Source organism: Nicotiana sylvestris, chromosome 2, assembly GCF_000393655.2.
Source record: "Nicotiana sylvestris chromosome 2, ASM39365v2, whole genome shotgun sequence".
NCBI lineage: Eukaryota > Viridiplantae > Streptophyta > Magnoliopsida > Solanales > Solanaceae > Nicotiana > Nicotiana sylvestris.
The window spans coordinates 34,926,060-34,948,758 of record NC_091058.1 but is presented as its reverse complement, the minus strand read 5'-3'; the positions used below and the strand labels follow the sequence as shown (position 1 = coordinate 34,948,758).

At 35.1% G+C, this 22,699-nt stretch overlaps 1 protein-coding gene across 1 annotated transcript; it reads right to left on the bottom strand.

Annotated features, from left to right (window-relative positions):
- Nucleotides 1–2,753: 2,753 nt before the first annotated feature.
- LOC104243861 (late embryogenesis abundant protein 1-like) lies at nt 2,754–3,950 on the bottom strand. The gene is made up of 2 exons (XM_009799123.2): nt 3,759–3,950; nt 2,754–3,440 (listed from the first exon to the last, which is right to left on the bottom strand). The coding sequence occupies exons 1-2, from the start codon at nt 3,948–3,950 to the stop codon at nt 2,754–2,756; spliced, it is 879 nt and encodes a 292-aa protein (XP_009797425.1).
- Nucleotides 3,951–22,699: the final 18,749 nt, after the last annotated feature.

Genomic DNA, 22,699 nt, shown 5'->3' with positions numbered 1-22,699 from the left:
CTTTCATGCTGGAACCTATCCACGAACTCTCTAAGCAATTATGAGTCCCCTTGCTTGATTTTGAAAATATCTTCCATTCTTTTTTCGACTTTTTAAGCTCCCGAGTGTGCTTTGATAAATGAATCTGCAAGCTCAGCAAAAGAATTTATGAAATTTATAGATAAAAGAGAATACCATGTTAATGCTCCCTTAGTGAGTGTTTCACCGAATTTTTTGACCAGTACTGATTGAATTTCCTTTTTGGTCAAGTCATTGCCTTTTACGCCTGTTGTGAATGCAGTCACGTAGTCTCGTGGATCAGTTGTTCCATCGTATTTTGGAATATTGGGCATTTTGAATTTCTTTGGAATTGGGAGAGGAACAGCACTTGGCTTCCAGGGTTGTTATGAATATTTATCCATATCTATCACTTTGATTACGGGCGGTACTCCAGGTATTTGCTATATGCGGTCACTTTGCTCCTTGAGCTGTTTCTGCAATGTTAGTACTAAATTTTGTAAATCAGAATTGACTAAGTTACCTGGTTCTCCATCTCGTGACTCGGTGGGGATTCCACCACTACCTGAATTGGCAAGCCCAAAATGAGGGTTCTCCAAAGTGTTGTCATTTGGAGTGGGTGTTGTGGGTGTGACAGGTAACTGGCTAACAAAGGCCTCAAGAGCTTTATTGACTTGTTGAGCGATTAGTTTTTGCAAAGCTTCATTGACAGCTTCATCATTTTCAAATTGAGCGTTTCCATTTGTATGAGATCCATCAGGAGTGCCTTCTCGAGATCGCCGAGGGGAGCTTTGTGGAGAAGGGACCGTGGTGTGATCATCCTGTGGATTTCCCTGGAGTTGTTGGTCTCCTTGGTTTCCTTGGGAGTTGTCATTAAAGTTTGACATGGTTGATGCAACAAAAAAGGCTAGGCTAAGAAAGAATAGATTACTAGATTTCCGGTAACGGAACCAATTTGTTTAACCAAAAAGTGAAATTTCGGTCAAATCTTTAATTTAGAAGAACACGGGTTACTGATAATCAAAACTTTATAAAGGAAAGTGATTTTGCTAACAATAAGATAGACAGAAGAAAACAAAGTAAACCAGTATATTCAGATGATCTTTCGTGTCCTTACAAATGATTCATTCTCTCCTTTTTATAGCTATCTCAAAGATATACGTTTTGCCTTTGTCATAATAAGGCCATTATAGACAGTTAAGGGCATTAAAGGCTTTCTCTAACGTTTTTAGTATTAAATATTGTATCTGTACTCTCTTGTGTTGTCAGATTCATTCTCCTTGATTTTTGGGTATAAATAAGTACGAGCGTTGAGTCTTTTGAATAATTGCTCGTGCCTCTACTTGTACCTCTGCTCGTATCTGTTGTCACTCGTGCCTCTTTGCTATTATTCTTTGACCAGCCTTCGTATTATGACATGTCATCTTTCAATCACTTTAATATGTAAACTCAATTTTTCCCAATACAGAGGCACGAATACCTCCAGAAAATCATGCCCCTTCTTTCCCAAACCAATTGGGGTTATTTCTTTCACCCCGCCATTAATCGGAGCTAGTACGAAAAACATTAATAGGAGTACGAAGAAGATGAATTGAACGACATACAGACCAAGTGGATGATCCCTACCTTACCCTCATTTGTTTCGACACCCCATGAAGACCAAATGGTTATTTGGCCGGATGTATTAGAAAAAATAATGTAAGCATTAACTCTATGCATTACTAATACCTTGTTTGGTACCTTTTTTCAACTTATGTATAATTAATACTTGTATTAGTTATATATCATACTTGCCATTATCCTTTGTATAAATAATGCATAGAAAATCATGACATTAGTAAATATCAAAGCTTTAATGCATGTATTAGCATGGTTAAAGACAAAATTGTCCTTAAAGTCCCTTAAAGCTAGAAAATATAGAAAACCATGACATTAGTAAATACCAAAGCTTTAATGCATGTATTAGCATGGTTAAAGACAAAATTGTCCTTAAAGTCCCTTAAAGCTAGAAAATATGAAGGACATTTTTGTAAGTAACTATTTTTAAAAAATAATATGCATTATACTATAATTTTAATACACCACGCTAAATAATAGATAAAAAATAATATTTGCATAACTAATACTTGCATTAGTAATATCATGTATTACTAATACACATTAGTCGGCCCTATTCTTATACACCCCACCAAACGACCCCTAAGTAAATACATGGCGTCCTTTTCGTTGGTTTAGTCGCACCCGACTAATCCGATTTGCCGAACAACAGTTTAAAGGACAAAATATTCCCTAACAAAAAATTGAACCCAAAATCTTGTATTGTGGCAATTAAAATATCCACAACACCCTTATAGTCTGGGGCGGACGCAAGTGGTGAAAAAGGGTTTAACCGAACCGTTTCGTCAAAAAATAATACTGATATATATATAAATTATAATAGCTAAAGCAAGGTAATAAGCTAGTTATGAACTTTTCCGACTGAAACCGCGGTAATGCCAAATGTGTAGTGTAGTAATTAGACTAAGTTGAATGACTACCACGAATAGTGATATACTAATAGACTTTAAATTCCATCAAACTGCCGGTATACGGTGAGAATTGAGCGAAACTTCACCAAGTGCAAGTACCAGTTCCCAGAGGGAAGCAAAACTCAAAAACAGAGTTCCGTGTATACAATATGCATAAGGAAATAAGTTCGAACATATTAGAGATAACCTTCACTAGATTATTATTCAAAATAACTTCCACTTTCTGCCTCAATGTTTCTTGTCACCACTTCCCCCTGCACGCCTTCTCAGTTCCACCACATCTTCATCCATGGTTTTCTCACTATCATCTTCCTTCGGCTTACCCGTATGATCTTCAATATAATCATCAACAGACTTCTTATCATCGTCTGCTGAACCAACCACAGTTTCTTTGATTTTCTGAGTCGTTTCCTTTGCCGCTCCCATAGCATCTGACATTGCCTGCTTAGCTTTGTCCGCTATTGACTGCGCTGTCTCCGCAACTTTGCTTGCCCCTTCTTTCGTCTTCTCCGCCATAGCTCCTGCTCTGTCCTTTGTCGTCTCCTTCGCATCATGCGCGTATTCTTTCGTCTTGTCAGCCATGGACTCTGCAGTATCTTTGGTCTTTTCCTTCATGTCATGTGCTCTCTCTTTTGCGCTCTCTTTAGTGTCGTGTGCCATTTCTGCTGCTTTGTCTTTCCCTTGTTTTGCCTTATCTGCTGCCGTTCCGGCCATGTCACTTGCTTTGTCTTTCATGCTCTCTGCACCTTCTTTTGCTTTGTCCTTCATGTCTTTGGCTGTTCGTTTAGTTTCGTCCATGGACGCTTTCATATCGTCCTTCGTGTTGTCAGCCATCTCTCGCATAGGTGATTTCTCTTCTTTGACACCTCTATCAAAGTCTTGTCTTCTTTTAAAGTCTTCCGATGCATGGTATCCCTTCAGCATAAATTTAAAAGCATTCAGTTCTAACTTAATTATCTAAAGCTGTGAACTTTGTAGCGCAAGTTAGCAAAATAATAAAGAGGGCAGTAGTATAACTTCTATACACTATAACAAGTCGAAAGTTTTTCTTTTATCGCTTAGTATGTAACTAAAAATAACAACACAAAATAGGTAACATCAATACCTAGATAAAAAAAAAATATATAAAAAAATAAGAAAATGCGCATTTGTTTATTTGAATTTATTCCTTTACACTCTCCAGTACTATACATAAATGACATCGAAAAAGAAAAAGCAAGACAAATATATTACCTCGGAGTAATTCGGGGAGGAGGAAAAGCAGACACGGGAGACTTTGTGGCGAATGAAAAGAGAACGGTTTTGAGGAAGAGTCTTGGAGAGGTTGTAGAAGGAGACATCGCGGCGTAGGAAGAGAGAAGGAGTTCGAGGAAGAGCCTTGGAGAGGTTAAAAATGGCGCTTTTAGTGATTGACATGGCTGCCATTGTTGTTATGTTTAAAGAAAAATAAGTAGCTTTTGTGCAAATACTTGGGTGTTACAGTTTGCAGAAGTTGAAGAGGGTTAGTACTTTGATTCGGCAATGGCTTTGCTGTTATAGTGGGAAGTTGCAAGAGATGAGGAATTGGTGTCGTTGTGGGAGTATGACACGTATGGTTGTAAACGCCACGTATAGGATGCTGTGGTCAGTACTTCTTGTAAGTTGTACCCAACACGTATAGTGAAAAAATTTAACATTGCAACACGAGACGACGAAAAGGAAAAAAAGTGACACGACGACTAAGTTTAGAACAAGCTAATATAATTGGTGTTAGAGAGAGGTACAATTAGGGTGTTACGGCTACAGTAGATATGCTTTAAATTAAATATTATATTTGATGATTTGAACATATTTTTGTGAATGTTATTTGATATAAAAATATATGGCATTTGATATTCTTTTATTATTATTATTATTAATTGCTTGATTAATTTGATAAGGTCATTAATTAAATTTTGAAACTTGACATTGTGACGGAGATTATGATAACGAGAGTGAAGTTTCTTAGAATTTAATCTAAATTTGTTCTTGATCAAAAGATTATTAATTTGGACATTAGTAATCATGTTAGATCAATATTTATGTGATCCTCTTTATTGGATAAAGATTAGTTGATCTCATTAACTAAATCACATATATAGATAATGCATATAGAGATATGATCATTGAACCGACTCATTGGATAATTCCTAATGGTTAGAATTACCATAAACTGTCAATAGGATATTCTCTTGAAGAATGTGATGTAAGAGTTTCCTTTGACCTAAGATAGTCATAGTAATTAACAAGTTATTTATTGTGCTTTGATACTAGACACCTATGGTCCTAGGACTGTAGTAGAAGGATATTGGGTACGATTAAATACTTATAGAATTAGTGATTGATCAAGATGGAATCTGTCAACTCTTGGTTATGAGTTTAAGCTCCGTATTGTCATGAATTATAAACGACCAATCTAAGACCTTGGCCAGGGCAATTGAACGAAAGAAGAAAGGAGTTTCTTAGATCATTCAATGGTCGATTATATTTGACATGAATACATAGTTGGTCACCTATTTGGATTTGACAGTTGAATTATATCTTAGAGTGATCCAGAGCTATAAGGACAGAAGGAATTACTACATTATTCTTCTACTGGTTCTTGAAAGTAAATTGTATAATTCATGCTATCCGGTCGTTAAGGAGTGTTGCTAGAAGCCACCCTTGATTAGTTTATTGATGTGGTCAATTTACTACCCGTTTAGTATTGAACCTATGGGGTCGCAACTAACAAGTGTTCTAATCTTTGCTAAAGGATTGATTAACTTATTATTTGATAATTAAATTAATGAATATAATTAGTCAAATAAATTTAGTTATTAGTCCGAATGAAATATTATTATATTCTTTGCTAGCATAGAGGATATAATTAATATTGTGAATAAATTGAAGTTTTCTATTTGGAATAGAAAATTAAATTATTTCTCTTAGTTGAAATATATATATATATATATATATATATATATATATATATATATATTAGTCATAAATGATATTTATTTATATATATAGAATATATATTTATAAATATTGTTTAAAGAGTTAGCCATGAAATCCAATTTAGAATTGGATTGTTAAACTACACCGCAACTTGCCTACTTATGGATTTGCAATTTTCAATTACAAAATTATTAATATAAAAAGTTTATAGCATAGAATCCAATTTAGAATTGGATATGAAAGGTCTATAGAGTTCTCGGCAATCACATTACCATGTGAATGGTAATTCCAATTTTTTCTTTATAAATTTCATAAAGTTTATTTTTGGAATAAAACTTTTACCCTAAGTAAATCATTACCTCACCCAAATAGGAAAAAGGTTTATAGCTGATGCTATATAAAGGGTGATTGTGAAAAATTTGCCGGATGACTCATTCTTGAAAAGAAAACCCACGTTATGAAAGTGAGAGTGCAATACAAAGTCATGAGAGAAAATACAATTACAAGAAAAGTGTTTCTTGTTCTTCTAATTTGAGTTGAGATTTTTGAGAAAAAAATCAGCACAAGTTCTTTCGTTCAATTTGTTCACGGGTTTTATTGATCAAAGAGTTGATAGCAAGAATTAGTCTCGGTGTGGATACGCATAGAGTCTTCGTACTATCGAAGAAATTCTGAAACGAGACTCTGTTCACCAGGTACGTCGCAGATCCGATCTTTGACATGTAAATAAATTTTAAACACGAAAACATCTGCCTAAAATTGTTATTGTCTTCCGCTACGTGTTACGAACACCTATTTGCAATCTTTCAGTGGTATCAGAGCCGTGGTTTATTGTGTCTAAAATTTATTTACGAAATATTTTAAGATTATATTAGAAGAGTTAAAACCATAATACATGTGTATTATGCAATAGTCAAATTGTTTGAATGCATATGGATTGATATAATTTTATTGTGAATAAAATATATATACATATAAGTTAAACTATTGAGATAGTTCGTAACTTGAATTTGAAATTTTTGTATTAGATATGATTGTAATCTATAATAGGTTATTGGATTCTACTGTTATTTTAATTGTTATTAGTTCATATGATGTTAATTAATAATAATTTTCTGGCATGAATTATTTTTATATGATATATAAGATAAACATGTTAGAAGATGTTGAATTTCGTTTTTAGGTCACATGCTTGTTCGTTACATAATTTTGAATTATTTATTACATGTGATGTAAATCAATTTAGAACTAAGCATGTAGACAATGTGAACTAAATTTACATGCTATAAAAGATTTGATCTTCATGTTAGTAAAAACTATTTTAGTAACAATTCCCTCTTACTAAAATTTGAGTTCTTAAATAATAAAATATAAGATATTTTATTATAGAGCTATCCATCAAAGTAAATAATTTTACTTATTTCTTGTTTATAAGGAGTGGCCTGACTACCAGAAGATTTATAGTTCGAGAATATGTTAAAATTATTTATTGCATTAGATGCATGGATTGAAAGAATTATTCAATTTCTTACTAGACGCCTGGACTACCCGGGGAGTACAAAATTTAATAAGTTCTTTGCTATCATGATGTTTGAACTCAACTATGCCAATAGGATCGACCTGACTATCAGGGGACTATTTGACGAGGAATCATGTCACTAGGAATTTCGGAAAGTGAATCCTCTCTTTCAGATCCTGGCCTTGGTAGAACTTGTCTTTGATTGGGATTTCGATTGAAAAGATGTTAGGCCGCTTCCTCATGTGCCTAAGAAGCCGAGGCAATCTCGATTGAAGACAATTCAACATTTTCCTACTCAATCTTCTTTATAGAAATAGCACTCGATCAAAGGGGAGCATAAGCAAGTTCAGTGGTAGAAACCTCTGTAATCGATCGATGGGAACCTCGAAGCTGTCTGGGGCAGGAGAAAACTCATATTAAGCACTGCCCCAGCATCAACTGGTACAAGGAGGAGGCACGATAGCGAAGATCAATCCATCTCAATCTACAAAAAGCAGGATCTCTCTTCTTCTTCATTCTCAAGAGGAATGCATCAACAAAACTTCCCTTCCATATAGATCGTCGTGGCATGAACTAATTTCTTCGCTTCGATTCCGCCCCTAAAGCTAGCTCCTACTCCTCCTCCTTCTCCTTTAGGATAGGATCCTCCTTGGTCCTTTTTACATAACACTCTCGGCCGCCCAAGAGGACTGGCTATCTTTCTCTTTATACGCAATATCTTGAAAGGCAAAGAAAGCTATTTAAGAAAATTGTATGGGGATACAATTGGTAAGAGTACCTACCTTTAAAATATATGTGAGAAACGACTTGACTTCCAAGGGGCTCATACATATTGTTAAAGGATTCCTTTACTCCACTAATAGAAATAAAGTTTCGTAAACTATAATGAGGGTAAATAGTTTAAATTAATTAGTGGAAATATCATTTAGATAAAAGCCTATGTCTTTATGATATATGTAAATATGTTCTTATATTATTGCCTTTTCTTTTCTGTATTTTAGATTTCTCAATATGTCTGTTATATCGCTGCATGAAATACTTGAGACCAACAAGTTGGTAGGACCAAACTTTGATGACTGGTATAGAAATTTGAGAATTGTTCTCTTGCATGAAAATCTCATTGATGTGATCGATAAGCCTGCAAAGATAATCCCACCAGAGAATAATGTTCAAGGCACCAAGGTTTATCAGAAATACTTGGAAGAATGCCTTGCTATTAAACGTATCATTCTCGCTTCTATGAGTTCTGAACTCCAGAGGAAACATCGGAATATTGATCCAAATGCAATCATTGAATATCTTAAGAAGATGGTTGATATACAGTTGGACCCCTTGTCAATCATATGATTGTTCTTACCGAAGAACATAAGAAGTTAGGGTACACGCTTGGTAAAGAGCTTTCTGAAGATTTGATCTTGCAGTCAGTATATGATGCTGAATGTTTTCACTGTAAGAAGAAAAGGCATTGAAAGAGAAACTGCAAGGAGTATCTTGCAACTCTAAAGGACAAGAAACAAAGCGAGACATCAATGAAAAATGTTTTAAAGGTTTCTTTAGCTACTACTAATTTTTCACTGTGGGTATTAGATACTGGCAGTAGTTATAACATCTTCAATATGTTGCAAGGGTTAAAGATAAGTAGGAGGTTAAATAAGGGAGAAGTTAAGCTACAAGTTGAGAATGGTGCAAAAGTTGCGGTCGTAGATGTAGGATCAATTTCTTTAATAATGCCTACGAGCAAACTACTTATGTTGGATGATTGTTATTACGTTCCTAAATTTGTTTCGAACATAATTTCAGCTTCTATGTTAGACAAACGTGGTTTTCGCAATAATATAGGCAATGATATTTGCGCTATTTATTATAGTGATAATTTATATGTGAATGGCTATCTCCAACATGACATTTATGTCTTACCTAATGTGAATGTTAATTCGATTATGCATGTTTCAAGTTTTAAGAGGAAAAGAGATGATCATGTAAATCATGCATACCTTTGGCATTGTAGGCTTGGTCATATTGGAGAGAAAAGAATTAACAAGTTGTACAAGGAAGGGTACCTTGACAAATATGATTTTGAATCATATCCAACTTGTGAATCTTGTCTCAAAGGAAAAATGACCAAATCTCCATTTACTGGAAGTGGAGAAAGAGCTTCTGAATTATTGGGACTAATTCATACAGATGTTTGTGGGCCCATGAAAATTCAAGCTAGAGGTGGATATTCTTACTTCATCACCTTCACTGATGATATGTCAAGATATGGATTTGTGTATCTTATGAAACACAAGTCTGAATCTTTTGAAATGTTCAAAAGGTTCCGTAGTGAAGTTGAGAAGCAGACTGGTAAAAGTATCAAAGTACTAAGGTCTGATAGAGGTGGAGAATATCTTAGTGAAGATTTTACCAGATATCTCAAAGAGAATGGGATTCTTTCACAGTGGACACCTCCAGGAACACCACAACACAATGGTGTGTCTGAAAGGAGAAATCAAGCCTTATTAGATATGGTGAGATCTATGATGGGGTTCACTGATCATCCAATAAATTTATGGGGATATGCTTTGGAAGTAGCAACATACTTACTTAATAAAGTTCCTACTAAGTCAGTCTCTACTACACCATATGAGATATGGAAAGGACGTAAGCCTACCCTTAAACACATTAAAGTTCGGGGTTGTCAACTTATGTTAAGAGACTGCAGTCTGATAAACTTGACTCAAGATCTGATAAGTGTAGGTTTATTGGGTATCCCAAAGAAACAATGAGATATTATTTCTATCACCCTTCTGACCTTAAAGTGTTTGTGGCTATAGAAACAACCTTTTTGGCAAGGGAATTTCTTTTGGAAGGAAATTATAGTGGAGAAATAGAACTTGATGAAGTTCAAGAAACTAATGAATCAACACAAAATCAAGATCATGAGACACAAGTTGAAGAACCTTTATTGGATGTTTTTAAGTTGACAAGGAAGTTGCCATCTTCAATGGTTAAAGTTCAAGAACTCAACGTAGTTCAAGAACAGGTTAATGAACCAGTTCCAAACCAAATTGAACAACAACAAAATCCAGCACAAGGTGAACAAGTTGTACAAGAACCTCTTAGAAGGTCTACATGAGAACGTCATGTACCAACTAGATTAAATCTAATGGTACAAGATGATGTATCAAATGAGGTTTATCAAAATGATGAAGACCCTGAGACCTATGAAGAGGTGACACAAGGTTCTGACAATGAAATATGGCAAATGGATGTGAAAACAGTTTCCTTAAGGATGAGCTAGAAGAGGATGTGTATATGACACAACCTGAAGGTTTCACATCTTCGTCTAATCATAATAGAATTTGAAAGCAACAAGGATCCATTTATGGACTAAAGCAAGTATCTTGAAGTTGGAATATTCGCTTTAACAAGACAATTGAAAAGTTCAATTTTGTTATATGTGGCAAAAACCTTCTGTGTACAAAAAGGTTAATGGGAGCACAATTATATTCTTAGTATTGTATGTTGATAATATATTGCTCATAGGGAATGATATACTGGCATTGCAAAATATCAAAATTTGGCTATCTGAATAGTTTTCCATGAAAGACTTTGGAGAAGCAACTATATATATATATATATATATATATATATATATATATATATATATATATATATATATATATATATATATATATTAGGAATAAAGATCTATAGAGATAGATCGAGGAAGTTGCTTGGACTTTACCCAGTCTTTGTACATTGATACCATCTTAAAAAGGTATGACATGGATAATTCCAAAAGAGGCTATCTGCCAATATGCATTGGAATTGCTCTCAATAGGGGGGATTATCCTAAAACACCTGAAGAGAGAGAACTCATGAGTAGGATCCCATACGCTAGTGCAGTGGGAGCTATCATGTATACCATGACATGTACACATCTTGATGTGGCTTATGCACTTGGAGTGACTAGCCGATATCAGGCAAATCCCGGTGAGGAACATTGGAAGGTGGTGAAGACCATTCTAAAGTACTTAAGAAGGACTAAAGACCAATTCCTCATTTATGGATATTCTGAGTTGAAACTTGAAGAGTAATGCAAGTTTCTCTTCAGATAAAGATGATAGCAAATCTATTTCTGGTTATGTATTTACCTTAAATGGTGGTGCAGTGAATTGGAAAAGTTACAAATAAGCTACAGTAATTGATTTAGTGACTGAAGCAGAATATATTGTAGCTATTGAAGCTGCTAAGTAAGTTGTATGGATAAAAAAGTTCTTAAGTGAACTTGGTGTGGTTCCTTCAATAGAAGGTGCAGTTCCATTGTTATGTGACAGCACTGAAGCCATTGCTCAAGCACAGAACCAAGATCACACCAAAAATCCAAACATGTTCTACCAAGGGATCACTTATTAAGAGAAATCATTGGATGTGGAGACGTTCACATTCAAAAGGTTGATGGAAAAGAAAATGCTCCATACCCATTCACTAAAACTCTTGGTGCAAAGGAGTTTGACAAGAACAAGTGAAAATTGGGAATGAAGTACAAGAGTTATTGGCTCTAGTGCAAGTGAGAGATTGTTAGGGATATAGTAGATATGCCCTAGATCCAATATCATAGTTGATGATTTGAACATAGTTTTGTGAACGTTATTTGATATAAAAATATATGGCATTTGATATTCTTTTATCATTATTATTAATTGCTTGATTAATTTGATAAGGTCCTTAATTAAATTTTGAGACTTGACATTGTGATGGAGATCATGATAACGAGAGTGAAGTTTCTTAGAATTTAATCTAAATTTGTTCTTCATCATATGATTATTAATTTGGACATTAGTAATCAGGTTAGATCAATATTTATGTGATCGTCTTTATTGGATAAAGATTAGTTGATCTCATTAACTAAATCACATAGATAGATGATGTATATAGAGATATGATCATTGAACTGACTCCTTGGATAATTCCTAATGATTAGAATTACCATAAACTGTCAATAGGATATTCTCTTGAAGAATGTGATGTAAGAGTTTCCTTTGACTTGAGATAGTCATAGTAATTAACAAGTTATTTATTGTGCTTTTATACTAGACACCTATAGCCCTAGGTCTATAGTTGAAAGGATATTGGGTACGATTAAATACTTGTAGAATTAGTAATTGATCAAGATGGAATCTGTCAACTCTTGGTAATGAATTTAAGCTCTATGTTGTCATAAATTATAAACGACCAATCTAAGACCTTGATCAGGGCAATTGAATGAAAGAAGAAAGGAGTTTCTTAGGTCATTCAATGGTCGATTATATTTGACATGAATACATAGTTGGTCACCTATTTGGATTTGACAGTTGAACCATATCCTAGAGTGATCCAGAGCTATAAGGACAGAAGAAATTACTACATTATTCTTCTACTGGTTCTTGAGAGTAAATTGTATAATTCATGCTATCCGGTCGTTAAGGGGTGTTGCTAGACGCCACCCTTGATTAGTATATTGATGTTGTCAATTTACTATCGGTTTAGCATTGAACCTATGGGGCCGCACACTAACGAGTGTTCTTATCTTTGCTAAAGGATTGATTAACATATTATTTGATAATTAAATTAATGAATTTAATAAGTCAAATAAATTTAGTTATTAGTCCAAATAAAATATTATTATATTCTTTGCTAGCACAGAGGATATAATTAATATTGTGAATAAATTAAAGTTTTCTATTTGGAATAAAAAATTAAATTATTTCTCTTAGTTGAAATATATATATATATATATATATATATATGTGTGTGTGTGTGTGTGTGTGTGCGCGCGCGCGCGTGTGTGATATATATATTTATTAGTCATAAATGATATTTATTTATATATATAGAATATATATTTATAAATATTGTTTAAAGAGTTAGCCGTGAAATCCAATTTAGAATTGGATTGTTAAACTACACCGCAACTTGCCTACTTATGGATTTGCAATTTTCAATTACAAAATTATTAATATAAAAAGTTTATAGCATAGAATCAAATTTAGAATTGGATATGAAAGGTTTATAGAGTTCTCGGCAATCACATTACCATGTGAATGGTAATTCCGATTTTTTCTTCATAAATTCCATAAAGTTTATTTTTGGAATAAAACTTTTACCCTAAGTAAATCATTACCTCACTCAAATAGGAAAGTGGTTTATAGGTGATGCTATATAAAGGGTGATGGAGAAAAATTTGCCGGATGTCTTATTCTTGAAAAGAAAACCCACTTTATGAAAGTGAGTGCAATACAAAGCCAAGAGAGAAAATACAATTACAAGAAAAGTGTTTCTTGTTCTTCTAATTTGAGTTGAGATTTTTGAGAAAAATTTCAGCACAAGTTCTTTCGTTCAATTTGTTCGCGGGTTTTATTCATCAAAGAGTTGATAGCAAGAATTAGTCTCGGTGTGGATACACATAGAGTCTTCGTACTATCGAAGAAATTCTGAAACGAGACTCTGTTCACCAGGTACGTCGCAGATCCGATCTTTGACATGTAAATAAATTTTAAACACGAAAACATCTGCCTAGGATTGTTATTATCTTCCGTTGGGAATTATGAACACCTATATGCAATCCTTCATAGGGGTGTTCAAAACCGAACCAAAACCAAAAATCGAATCAAAATTGAAGCTTTATGGCTTATTGATATCGGATTAACGGTTTAACGGACGGGGAATGAATTGAAATTTTTTCATTAACGACTTATTGGTTTGGAGGCGAATTATTTAATTTTCTTAATGGATAAATATATATATATATATATATATATATATATATCGGGTAATTTCGGGTGGTTAACGGGGAAGTTGAAGTGTAATTGCAGCTGCTGAAGTTTTGCTGCTTCTGGTGTTTTCGCACCTGCGGTTTGGGAACCGCAGGTGCGGTGCCGCACGAGCGGAAGGGGAGCCGCAGAAGTGTATTTGGGAGGAATAGCCACGAGCCGCAGATGCGGTAGTTGGACCGCACCTGCGAGATGGAATCGCGGGTGCGGAAGTGGCCCGTTAAGTGAGTTCCGCAGAAGCGGAAGAGAGACCGCATATGCGGTACCGTAGAAGCGGATTTTGGACCGCAGATGCGGGTATGCATGGGCAGAACATATAAGTTTGACCATTTCGCGAAATTGGGTTATTTCACCATTTTTGGACCTCGGCGTGGGAACGTTTGGACGATTTTGAAGTGAGATTTCAAGGAAACTTCGTTAAGGTAAGGATTTTGGATCTAAAACACACTTCTATGGTAATATTTCATGGATTAAGACTGAAATTAAAGGAATTATAGGGTTAAAAATGGAGGTTTAGGGCTTGCGTTTAAGAGAGTTTTAAATGAGGATTTGAGGGGACATTTGGACTCCGATTTTAATGTTGTTGATATGTATGAACTCGTGGAAAGATAAGGAACCCATTGATGTAAAAATTTCTGAATTTCGAAAAGTGGGCCTGGGGCTCAGGTATTGGCCAATATCGAAATTTTTGATATTTTTCGATTGTTTTCGCTTGGGCTTTGTTTCCTTAGCATATTGTGACGTATTCGTTCTGATTTTGGATAGATTCGACGTGCGTGGAGGCCGATTCGAGGGGAAAAGGCGTCGCGAGTTAGAGATTTAGCCGGTTCGAGGTGAGTAATGATTGTAAATGATGCTCTGAGGGTTTGAAACCCCGAATTTGCACATCGTAGTGCTATATTGAGGTGAGACACACGCTTGATAACGAGCGTGGGGTCGTGCACTATTGGGGATTGTGACTTGGTCCGTCCTGATTGATGATTTTACCACGTATTTGACTGAAACTTATTTGCTATCATCATGATTTGGGTTGATTGCTATATTTGGGCTTTGTGCCAACTATTTGAACCATTCGGGAATTTTTATTACTATTTCCTCACTGTTTTGACTTATTACTTGAACTCAGTCATATTATTTTCCACTGTTTTACTACTCAGCCATTTTTACTCAGTTTTGAGACTTCAATGATATTTTTAAATGATGTTTTGGGCTGAGAAATACTGTTTTACTATTGCCCGAGGGGCTTGTGATGATTTTTGGACTGAGTAAGGCTGAGGGCCTAGTTATGAGGATACACAGATACTGATATGAGGCCGAGGGCCTAAGATGCATATATATGCCACGAGGTGGCTTGATTGATATGAGGCAGAGGGCCTAGATTTGATGCCACGAGATGGCTTGATATTGCACTTGGGCCGTAAGTGGCCCTTCCCGGAGTCTGTACACCCCTAGTGAGCACGGGTACCCATTGTGATGTGAGATCGAGCCCGATGGGCTGATATTGTTCTGAGATTGAGCCCGAGGGGTTGGTACTGTTCTGAGATGTTGCCCGAGGGACGGATTTGTTGATACTGTGCCCGAGGGGCGAACTTCTATTTGTTTACTTACCTGTCAATTACTTGTTTTACTTGTTGGAAAGGGATTTACTTGACTCTTCACTGTTTTATTGTTTTTAAATGATTTTTACTGCTTCAGTATAGAATGCCTTGTGTTTTACGTGTTTTCTTACTTTCAGTCGTTATTTACATTTGTTACTCACTGAGTTGGAGTACTCACTTTACTCCCTGCACCCTGTGTACAGATTCGGGCGTAGCTGGTACCGCTCCTGAGTGTTGATTCCTCCAGTTCCAGGCGGGTTTTTGGAGACTACGAGGTAGCTGTTGACGTCCGCAGCCCTGTGTCTCTACCTCTCTATCATTTCTGTTTCCTTTCAAACATTTGTAGTAGTTTATGACTTTAGCAGACTAGTATTATGGTTTAGAGATGCTCGTAACTTGTGACACCCCGGTTAGGGCTATGTCGGGTTGGACTTTCCGCATTGTTATCGATATTTCCGCTATTCAGTATTGTTTAAATCATGTTTAGACTATTTTTATGCTGATTAACTGCTTTAAAAGTTGAGTTGGGTTGAACTGGCTGGCCTTGTCTTCACGAGAGGTGCCATCACGACCAGGTTCGGGGTTAGGGTCGTGACATAAAGTATGTCAAATGATTTTCAAGAAATGGTCTGTTCCAAGCTACGGTTACCTTCAAGTAATGTTGCACTGTGGGCCGGTCCTGAACCGGACCGGACCGGGCCCGCGGTCCTAATGGGCCTAACGGGCCTGGTGGGCCGGTCCTAATGGTCCCTTAAAGCCCGAGGCGGGCTGGTCTTCCATGTTAAGCCCACGAGCCCGGGACTGGTTAGCCCAGGACCGGCTGGCGGGCCTAACGGCTATAATTTAAAAAAAAAATTAAAAAAAAACAGCCCAATGGCCATATTTAAAAAGTAGCCGTTTGGGGCTTTTTTTTGACCGTTTGGTAGTTTATAAAATAGCCATTTGGCCCCCAAACTTTATATAATTATACTTTTCCCCATTTCTCAACTATAAATACACCCTAATTCTTTCATTTTTACTCACCAATTCATCAATCTCTCTCAATCTTTCTACTAGAATTGCTTATTTTATTGTTGAAACTTCGTGAAAATTTGTGAAGTTAGTGAATTGAAGTTTTCAAGTCTTCAATGATTTTCAATTTTCAAGAAGTTGTTCGGCAATCCGGTAAACTCGTTTCAACTCTTAAGTTTTAAGAATATATTTTTGTGTGTTTTAGTTTGCATAATTGTAATTAATATGACATTTTCTTTGAAAAAAATGTTTGGTAAGGGAAAAGATAAAACCGGTGAAAGTAGTGGCCAACCAACTACCCTTCCCCCGGCTCCCCAACTTGGAAAGATAAGCAAGTTGAAAGTAGTCGCCAACCTAGACGTCCTCCTCCTCCCGTAATTCTTGATAGTGATCACCCTTGTTTTCAATTTACCGATAGTGAATTTTGCCATAATGTTGCACCAGGTGAAAGATTAGATGATGAAATTATGAATGCTCTTTATCCTAATGAAACTATCTCAGAAAATAATGAGAAAAATGAGGATGATGATGAAACCCAAGCACCTGATTTAGATGATACACCTACTAGTCCTGTTAATAACCCAACTGATGCACCGGCCGACCCACCTGTAGAAACTCCTACTTTTAATAGAGAACCTGCTAAACGCCTAGAAATATCATTAGTTTGGAATTTTTTACTCAAGTAAGAGAACAAAATAAGGCTATGAAAGGGTAGTTTGACTAGGCACATAAATCGTGCATAAATATACTGGAGACCGTAGCAGCACGGGTAGTTTGACTAGGCACATAAAAACACACCCTAGAGATAAAGCTAGATTTTTACAAATGAAAGCGCAGCTAGAGGGGACAAGTGTAGATTCTACGGTTAACCCTAGTACAGGTTCAAATCTAGTTCAACCCGGAATTAACACTGTGATCGGAGGTATTTTATATTAAGATCCTAATAGAGATCGTGAAGAATTAGCAAAGATGATTACCGTTATGTGCTTACGTTATACTTTTGATTCTAATCCTAATTGGATTCATTATATTAGAAGAGTTTTTAATCCTACTTATAAAGGTTGGCCTCGCGCAACAGTTAAGAGCGATATTTATAAATATAAACATGAATATGAACAATATTTGCGGTATTTATTTACTCATATAAGTAATCGGATTTCTATTACTACTGATATTGGTAGAAGTGGTAATGATTGTGATTATCTAACTGTTACAAGTCATTGGATAGATGAGGAGTGGACAATGCAAAAACGCATTATTGCGTATAGAATAATTAATTCATGTCACACAGGTAAGTTTATAGCTAACACTGTTGCAGATATTTGTAGATATTTTTGCTTTAGAGATAAAATAATGGCAATTTCTATGGATAATGCTTCTAGTAACACTAGTGTTATAGGCATACTTACAACAACACTAAATTCCGCATTTAGAAATGTATTCCATGTTAGATGTATTTGTCATATTTATCATTTAATTGTCGGTGATGGTATGCGAATTTTAAATTTAGAAATTGAAAAGGTTAGAATGACTCTTAATTGGCTTTTTTATTCAAACCGTAGAAGTAGACTAAGAGAATATTTTAAAAAATGTGATGAATATGGCCTTAGAGAAAGAAAAGTTCCTAAACCTTGCCCGACTAGATGGAATTATATGTACGAAAGTTTAGTAGTTGCATATGAATATAGAAACCCAATTAATGCAACGTTTAATGCTCGGGTAGGTGGTGAGGATGATGATGAAATGCTTACTACTCAAGATTGGACGAATGTTAAAATTCTTATAGATTTTTTAGAACATTTTCAAATTGCTACAAATGCATTTTCTGGGCAATATTATCCTACTATTTCAAACTGTTTAGTTTATATTGCAGCACTATGTGATTTGTTTGTTGAATTTTCAGAGGGTGGGGAAATTTATCAACTTGCTATAAATGCAATGAAAGAAAAGTTTAAAAAATATTTTTTCCATATCCCTCCTATTTATGGTGTTGCTGCAATGTTAAATCCTACAATGAAATTAGGAGGTCCTCATTTTTGGTACTCAAATATTTATAAGGCTTTAGATCTTTCAAATGAGGAATTTGATACACTTGCAGATGCAAAAGCCTCAATTAAAATTAATGCTCAAATAATTTATAATGATTATCAACTTGCCTTGGAACATGCTAGGCCAAATGTTCCAACCCCTACTTCGTCTAGTTCACAATCGTCTAAAAGAGCTGCGGGCTTAAAAACACTCAAATCTTGGACGGAGTTCAGGGGTTCTCAAAGTGATAATTATGATGAAACTTCACATCTAAATGAGCTTCAAGTTTATTTGTCGCAGGGGCTTGAAAAGGAAAATCCAGACGACACTTTTGATCTTTTGGAATGGTGGAAGGCAAGGGAAAAATATTTCTCGGTTCTTGCAAGGATGGCTCGGGATATTTTATCTATTCAAGCTTCAACTGTTGCATCAGAGAGCGCTTTCAGTCAAGCAAGACTTCAAATAGGTGATCATAGAGCGTCAATGAGGGAGAGCTTGGAAAAATCTGTACTGTTTAGAGATTGGATCCGCTCGAAAAGAAGGAACTTTGGAATTGCGGAATCACAACCGGCGATAGATGAAGCTTATGAAGAAATGATGGCGGAAATTGCGGAGGATGCTGCTTCGCCCGGAAGTGGTGATGAACAAGCTTCTTTTCCACCACCACCAACGCAACCTCCTCCGAACCTTGACGGATTTATGAAATTTGTTAGAGATACAATGTAGATTATGGTGTACCTTGTACTTTGGCATATCTTCTTTTAGTTTTTTTCCTTTTTAATGGTGGTATTAGTACCTTGTTGTGCTCATTCCATTGGGGGAGGAAGACTAAGAAAGATATGCCATTTTTGGTAATAAAAATTATAAGACATGCCCTTGAATATCTTTTTGCAATATTTTTTTGGACTTTAACTTGCAATTATTTATAAGCTATAATATATATACATAACATACAATATATACTACAAGAAAATATATAAGGGAATATATACACATAACATACAATATATACTACAAGAAAATCTATATATATATATACATAACATACTATATATACTACAAGAAAATATATAAGGTAATATATACACATAACATACAATATATACTACAAGAAAATCTATATATATATATATATATATATATATATATATATATATACATAACATACTATATATACTACAAGAAAATATATAAGGTAATATATACACATAACATACAATATATACTACAAGAAAATATATAAGGTAATATGTATACATAACATACAATATATACTACAAGAAAATCTATATATATATATACATAACATACTATATATAATATACTATACTAGTATACTATATATATATATATATATATATATACTATACTAGTATACTATAGAAGTCTTCAAAACAAGATTTTTCAAAATTCAAAATGAGGGCCCCACCTCCAATGACCACCAACGGCCATATTGCACAAATAGCCATTTTTTTCAATTTACAAAAATGATTTGATTTCTATGTATTGAAGCACTTTAATAATTTGATTTCTATATATATATTATTTATATAGCCATGATATGGTTTACAAGAAATTGCCTTTAAAAAAAACCCGTTAGGCCCGCTAAGCCCACGAGCCCGACCCGTTTAGCCTAGGACCATATGGGCTTAGGCCCGTCACGTGCTGGTTCCACCCGTTGAGCCCACGAAGCCCAGGACCGCCAGAGACCGGAACCGCAAGGCCCAGGCCCGTTAAGCCCGGCCCATTTGGCCCATTTAGGCCCGGCCCCGGCCCAAGGTACAACATTACCTTCAAGTCCACTTAGGTGATATTGGATCTAGCCAAAAAAATTCTTAATTTTGTCAATTCATCCAGGATCTGCAACTTGACTGTTCTCCTTACAATGCATTGTCAATGTTCCATGAAATCTCCGTAAGTTATGATCCATGATGCATTCTGCCTATAAAAATTAAATATACTTCCACGAGCTAAATACTTATGATGAAAACTTGATGAAAAGAGTCACAGTTTTCTTACCATGACAGCATCAACCTGCAAATATAAATTATAAGGTTCCAAAGCCAATTTGAGAGATCAAAGGCTATGAAAATATTATTTAGTTACTCGAAAAAATATAGAACACAAAGTAAAAGCACAAAAATTTAGTAAGGGTTACCAGTATAAAACATAATCTTCAAAAATTTAACACATGTAATAGTTAAATCACTGTGAGTTCTTTCATAAGGAGTTTCGACAAAAAAATAACAATATATTTAGGTGCCTCGTACTATAAGATTCTTATAGGTGTTTCCTGTATTAACATGCCCTTTTAAATAGCATACTTACTCTTATACTACAATCATATAAAACAAATCATTACAATGCATTACATATTTATGCATATAACAAACTTTCTATGCATTTAACAGCTTAGGCATCTTATATCTGCAGCACAATTCTTTTTAGGGTATATACTAATCAAACTTTTTTTTTATTAAATGAAACCAAACTAAAATGATGTATCACAGCATATAGTCTAAAACCAAACATCATTTTGAAAGACAAACAAATATCACGGCAGAAATTTTCCCATGGCATTAAGAATCAAAAGTACACGTGATCAAAGAAGTATAACATCTTAACCATCTTTGGTGTAAGACACTAAATGAAACTTTCTTTTTACTCTTCTGTTTCTTCACCGCATATTTTAAAATTAATTCAAATGCAAAAAGTAGCTTTTATCTAATAGCATTGAAGCCATAGCCAAGAAAGATGGGAAGTTTAGAGCTATGGTAAAGTCTCTGTCCCATAAGTCTTCTGTTTATAGGCGAATTGAACTTTGGATACTTGTACAAAAAATAAAAAATCGATAAATCTGTTGGAACCAAATTTTGTGCAGAAAGGCCTTCTTAGTTCTTCCAAGTCTGTAGGGGCAAAAACGAACAACGATAAAAATTGGACAATTATTACTTCAACTACTAACAGATAAATAAAATATCTGTTATAAAATAAAGACCGTAAAGTAAAGACAAGTATAGAGAGAAACTGTTATATTATTCGAATTCAAACTGATGTACATAATGAACTGAAATCTCTTCTATTTATAGAAGAAAGTAAGTTGTTGTGTGAGCTGCTACTATACCAGATATGGATAATCTTCTACTGAGAGCAATGTTTATCCATAACGGAGTACTGAAAGGATAAGCTTATTATACCCGATATGGATAATCTTCTACCGGGGGTAATGTTTATCCATAACTGGGTACTGAAAGGATAAGCTTATTATACCCGGTATGGATAATCTTCTACCGGGGATAATATTTATCCATAACTGGGTACTGAAAGGATAAGCTTATTATACCCGGTATGGATAATCTTCTACCGGGGGTAATGTTTATCCATAACTGGGTACTGAAAGGATAAGCTTATTATACCCGGTATGGATAATCTTCTACCGGGGATAATATTTATCCATAACTGGGTACTGAAAGGATAAGCTTATTATACCCGGTATGGATAATCTTCTACCGGGGGTAATGTTTATCCATAACTGGGTACTGAAAGGATAAGCTTATTATACCCGGTATGGATAATCTTCTACCGGGGATAATATTTATCCATAACTGGGTACTGAAAGGATAAGCTTATTATACCCGGTATGGATAATCTTCTACCGGGGGTAATGTTTATCCATAACCGGGTATCGAAGTGATAAGCTTCTTCAGGAAGCTTATTTCCAATAGAGTACTTAAATAGATAAACATATTTACGGTTGAAGTTGGCAAAGATTTAGTGAATAAATCTGCTGGATTATCACTTGAACGGATTTGTTGCACATCAATGTCACCATTTTTCTGAAGATCGTGTGTGTAGAATAATTTTGGTGAAATGTGCTTCGTTCTATCTCCTTTTATAAATCCTCCCTTCAATTGGGCTATGCATGCAGCATTGTCTTCGTATAAAATTGTGGGTCTTTTCTCACATTCCAAACCACATTTTTCTCGAATAAAATGAATTATTGATCTCAACCATACGCATTCCCTACTTGCTTCATGAATAGCTATTATCTCAGCGTGATTTGAAGAAGTAGCAACAATAGATTGCTTTGTGGAGCGCCATGATATGATAGTACCTCCATATGTAAATACGTAGCCGGTTTGAGATCGAGCTTTATGGGGATCAGATAAATAACCTGCATCTGCATAACCAACAAGGTCTGCACTATCTTTGTTAGCATAAAACAAACCCATATCAAGAGTTCCCTTTAAATATCGCAATATA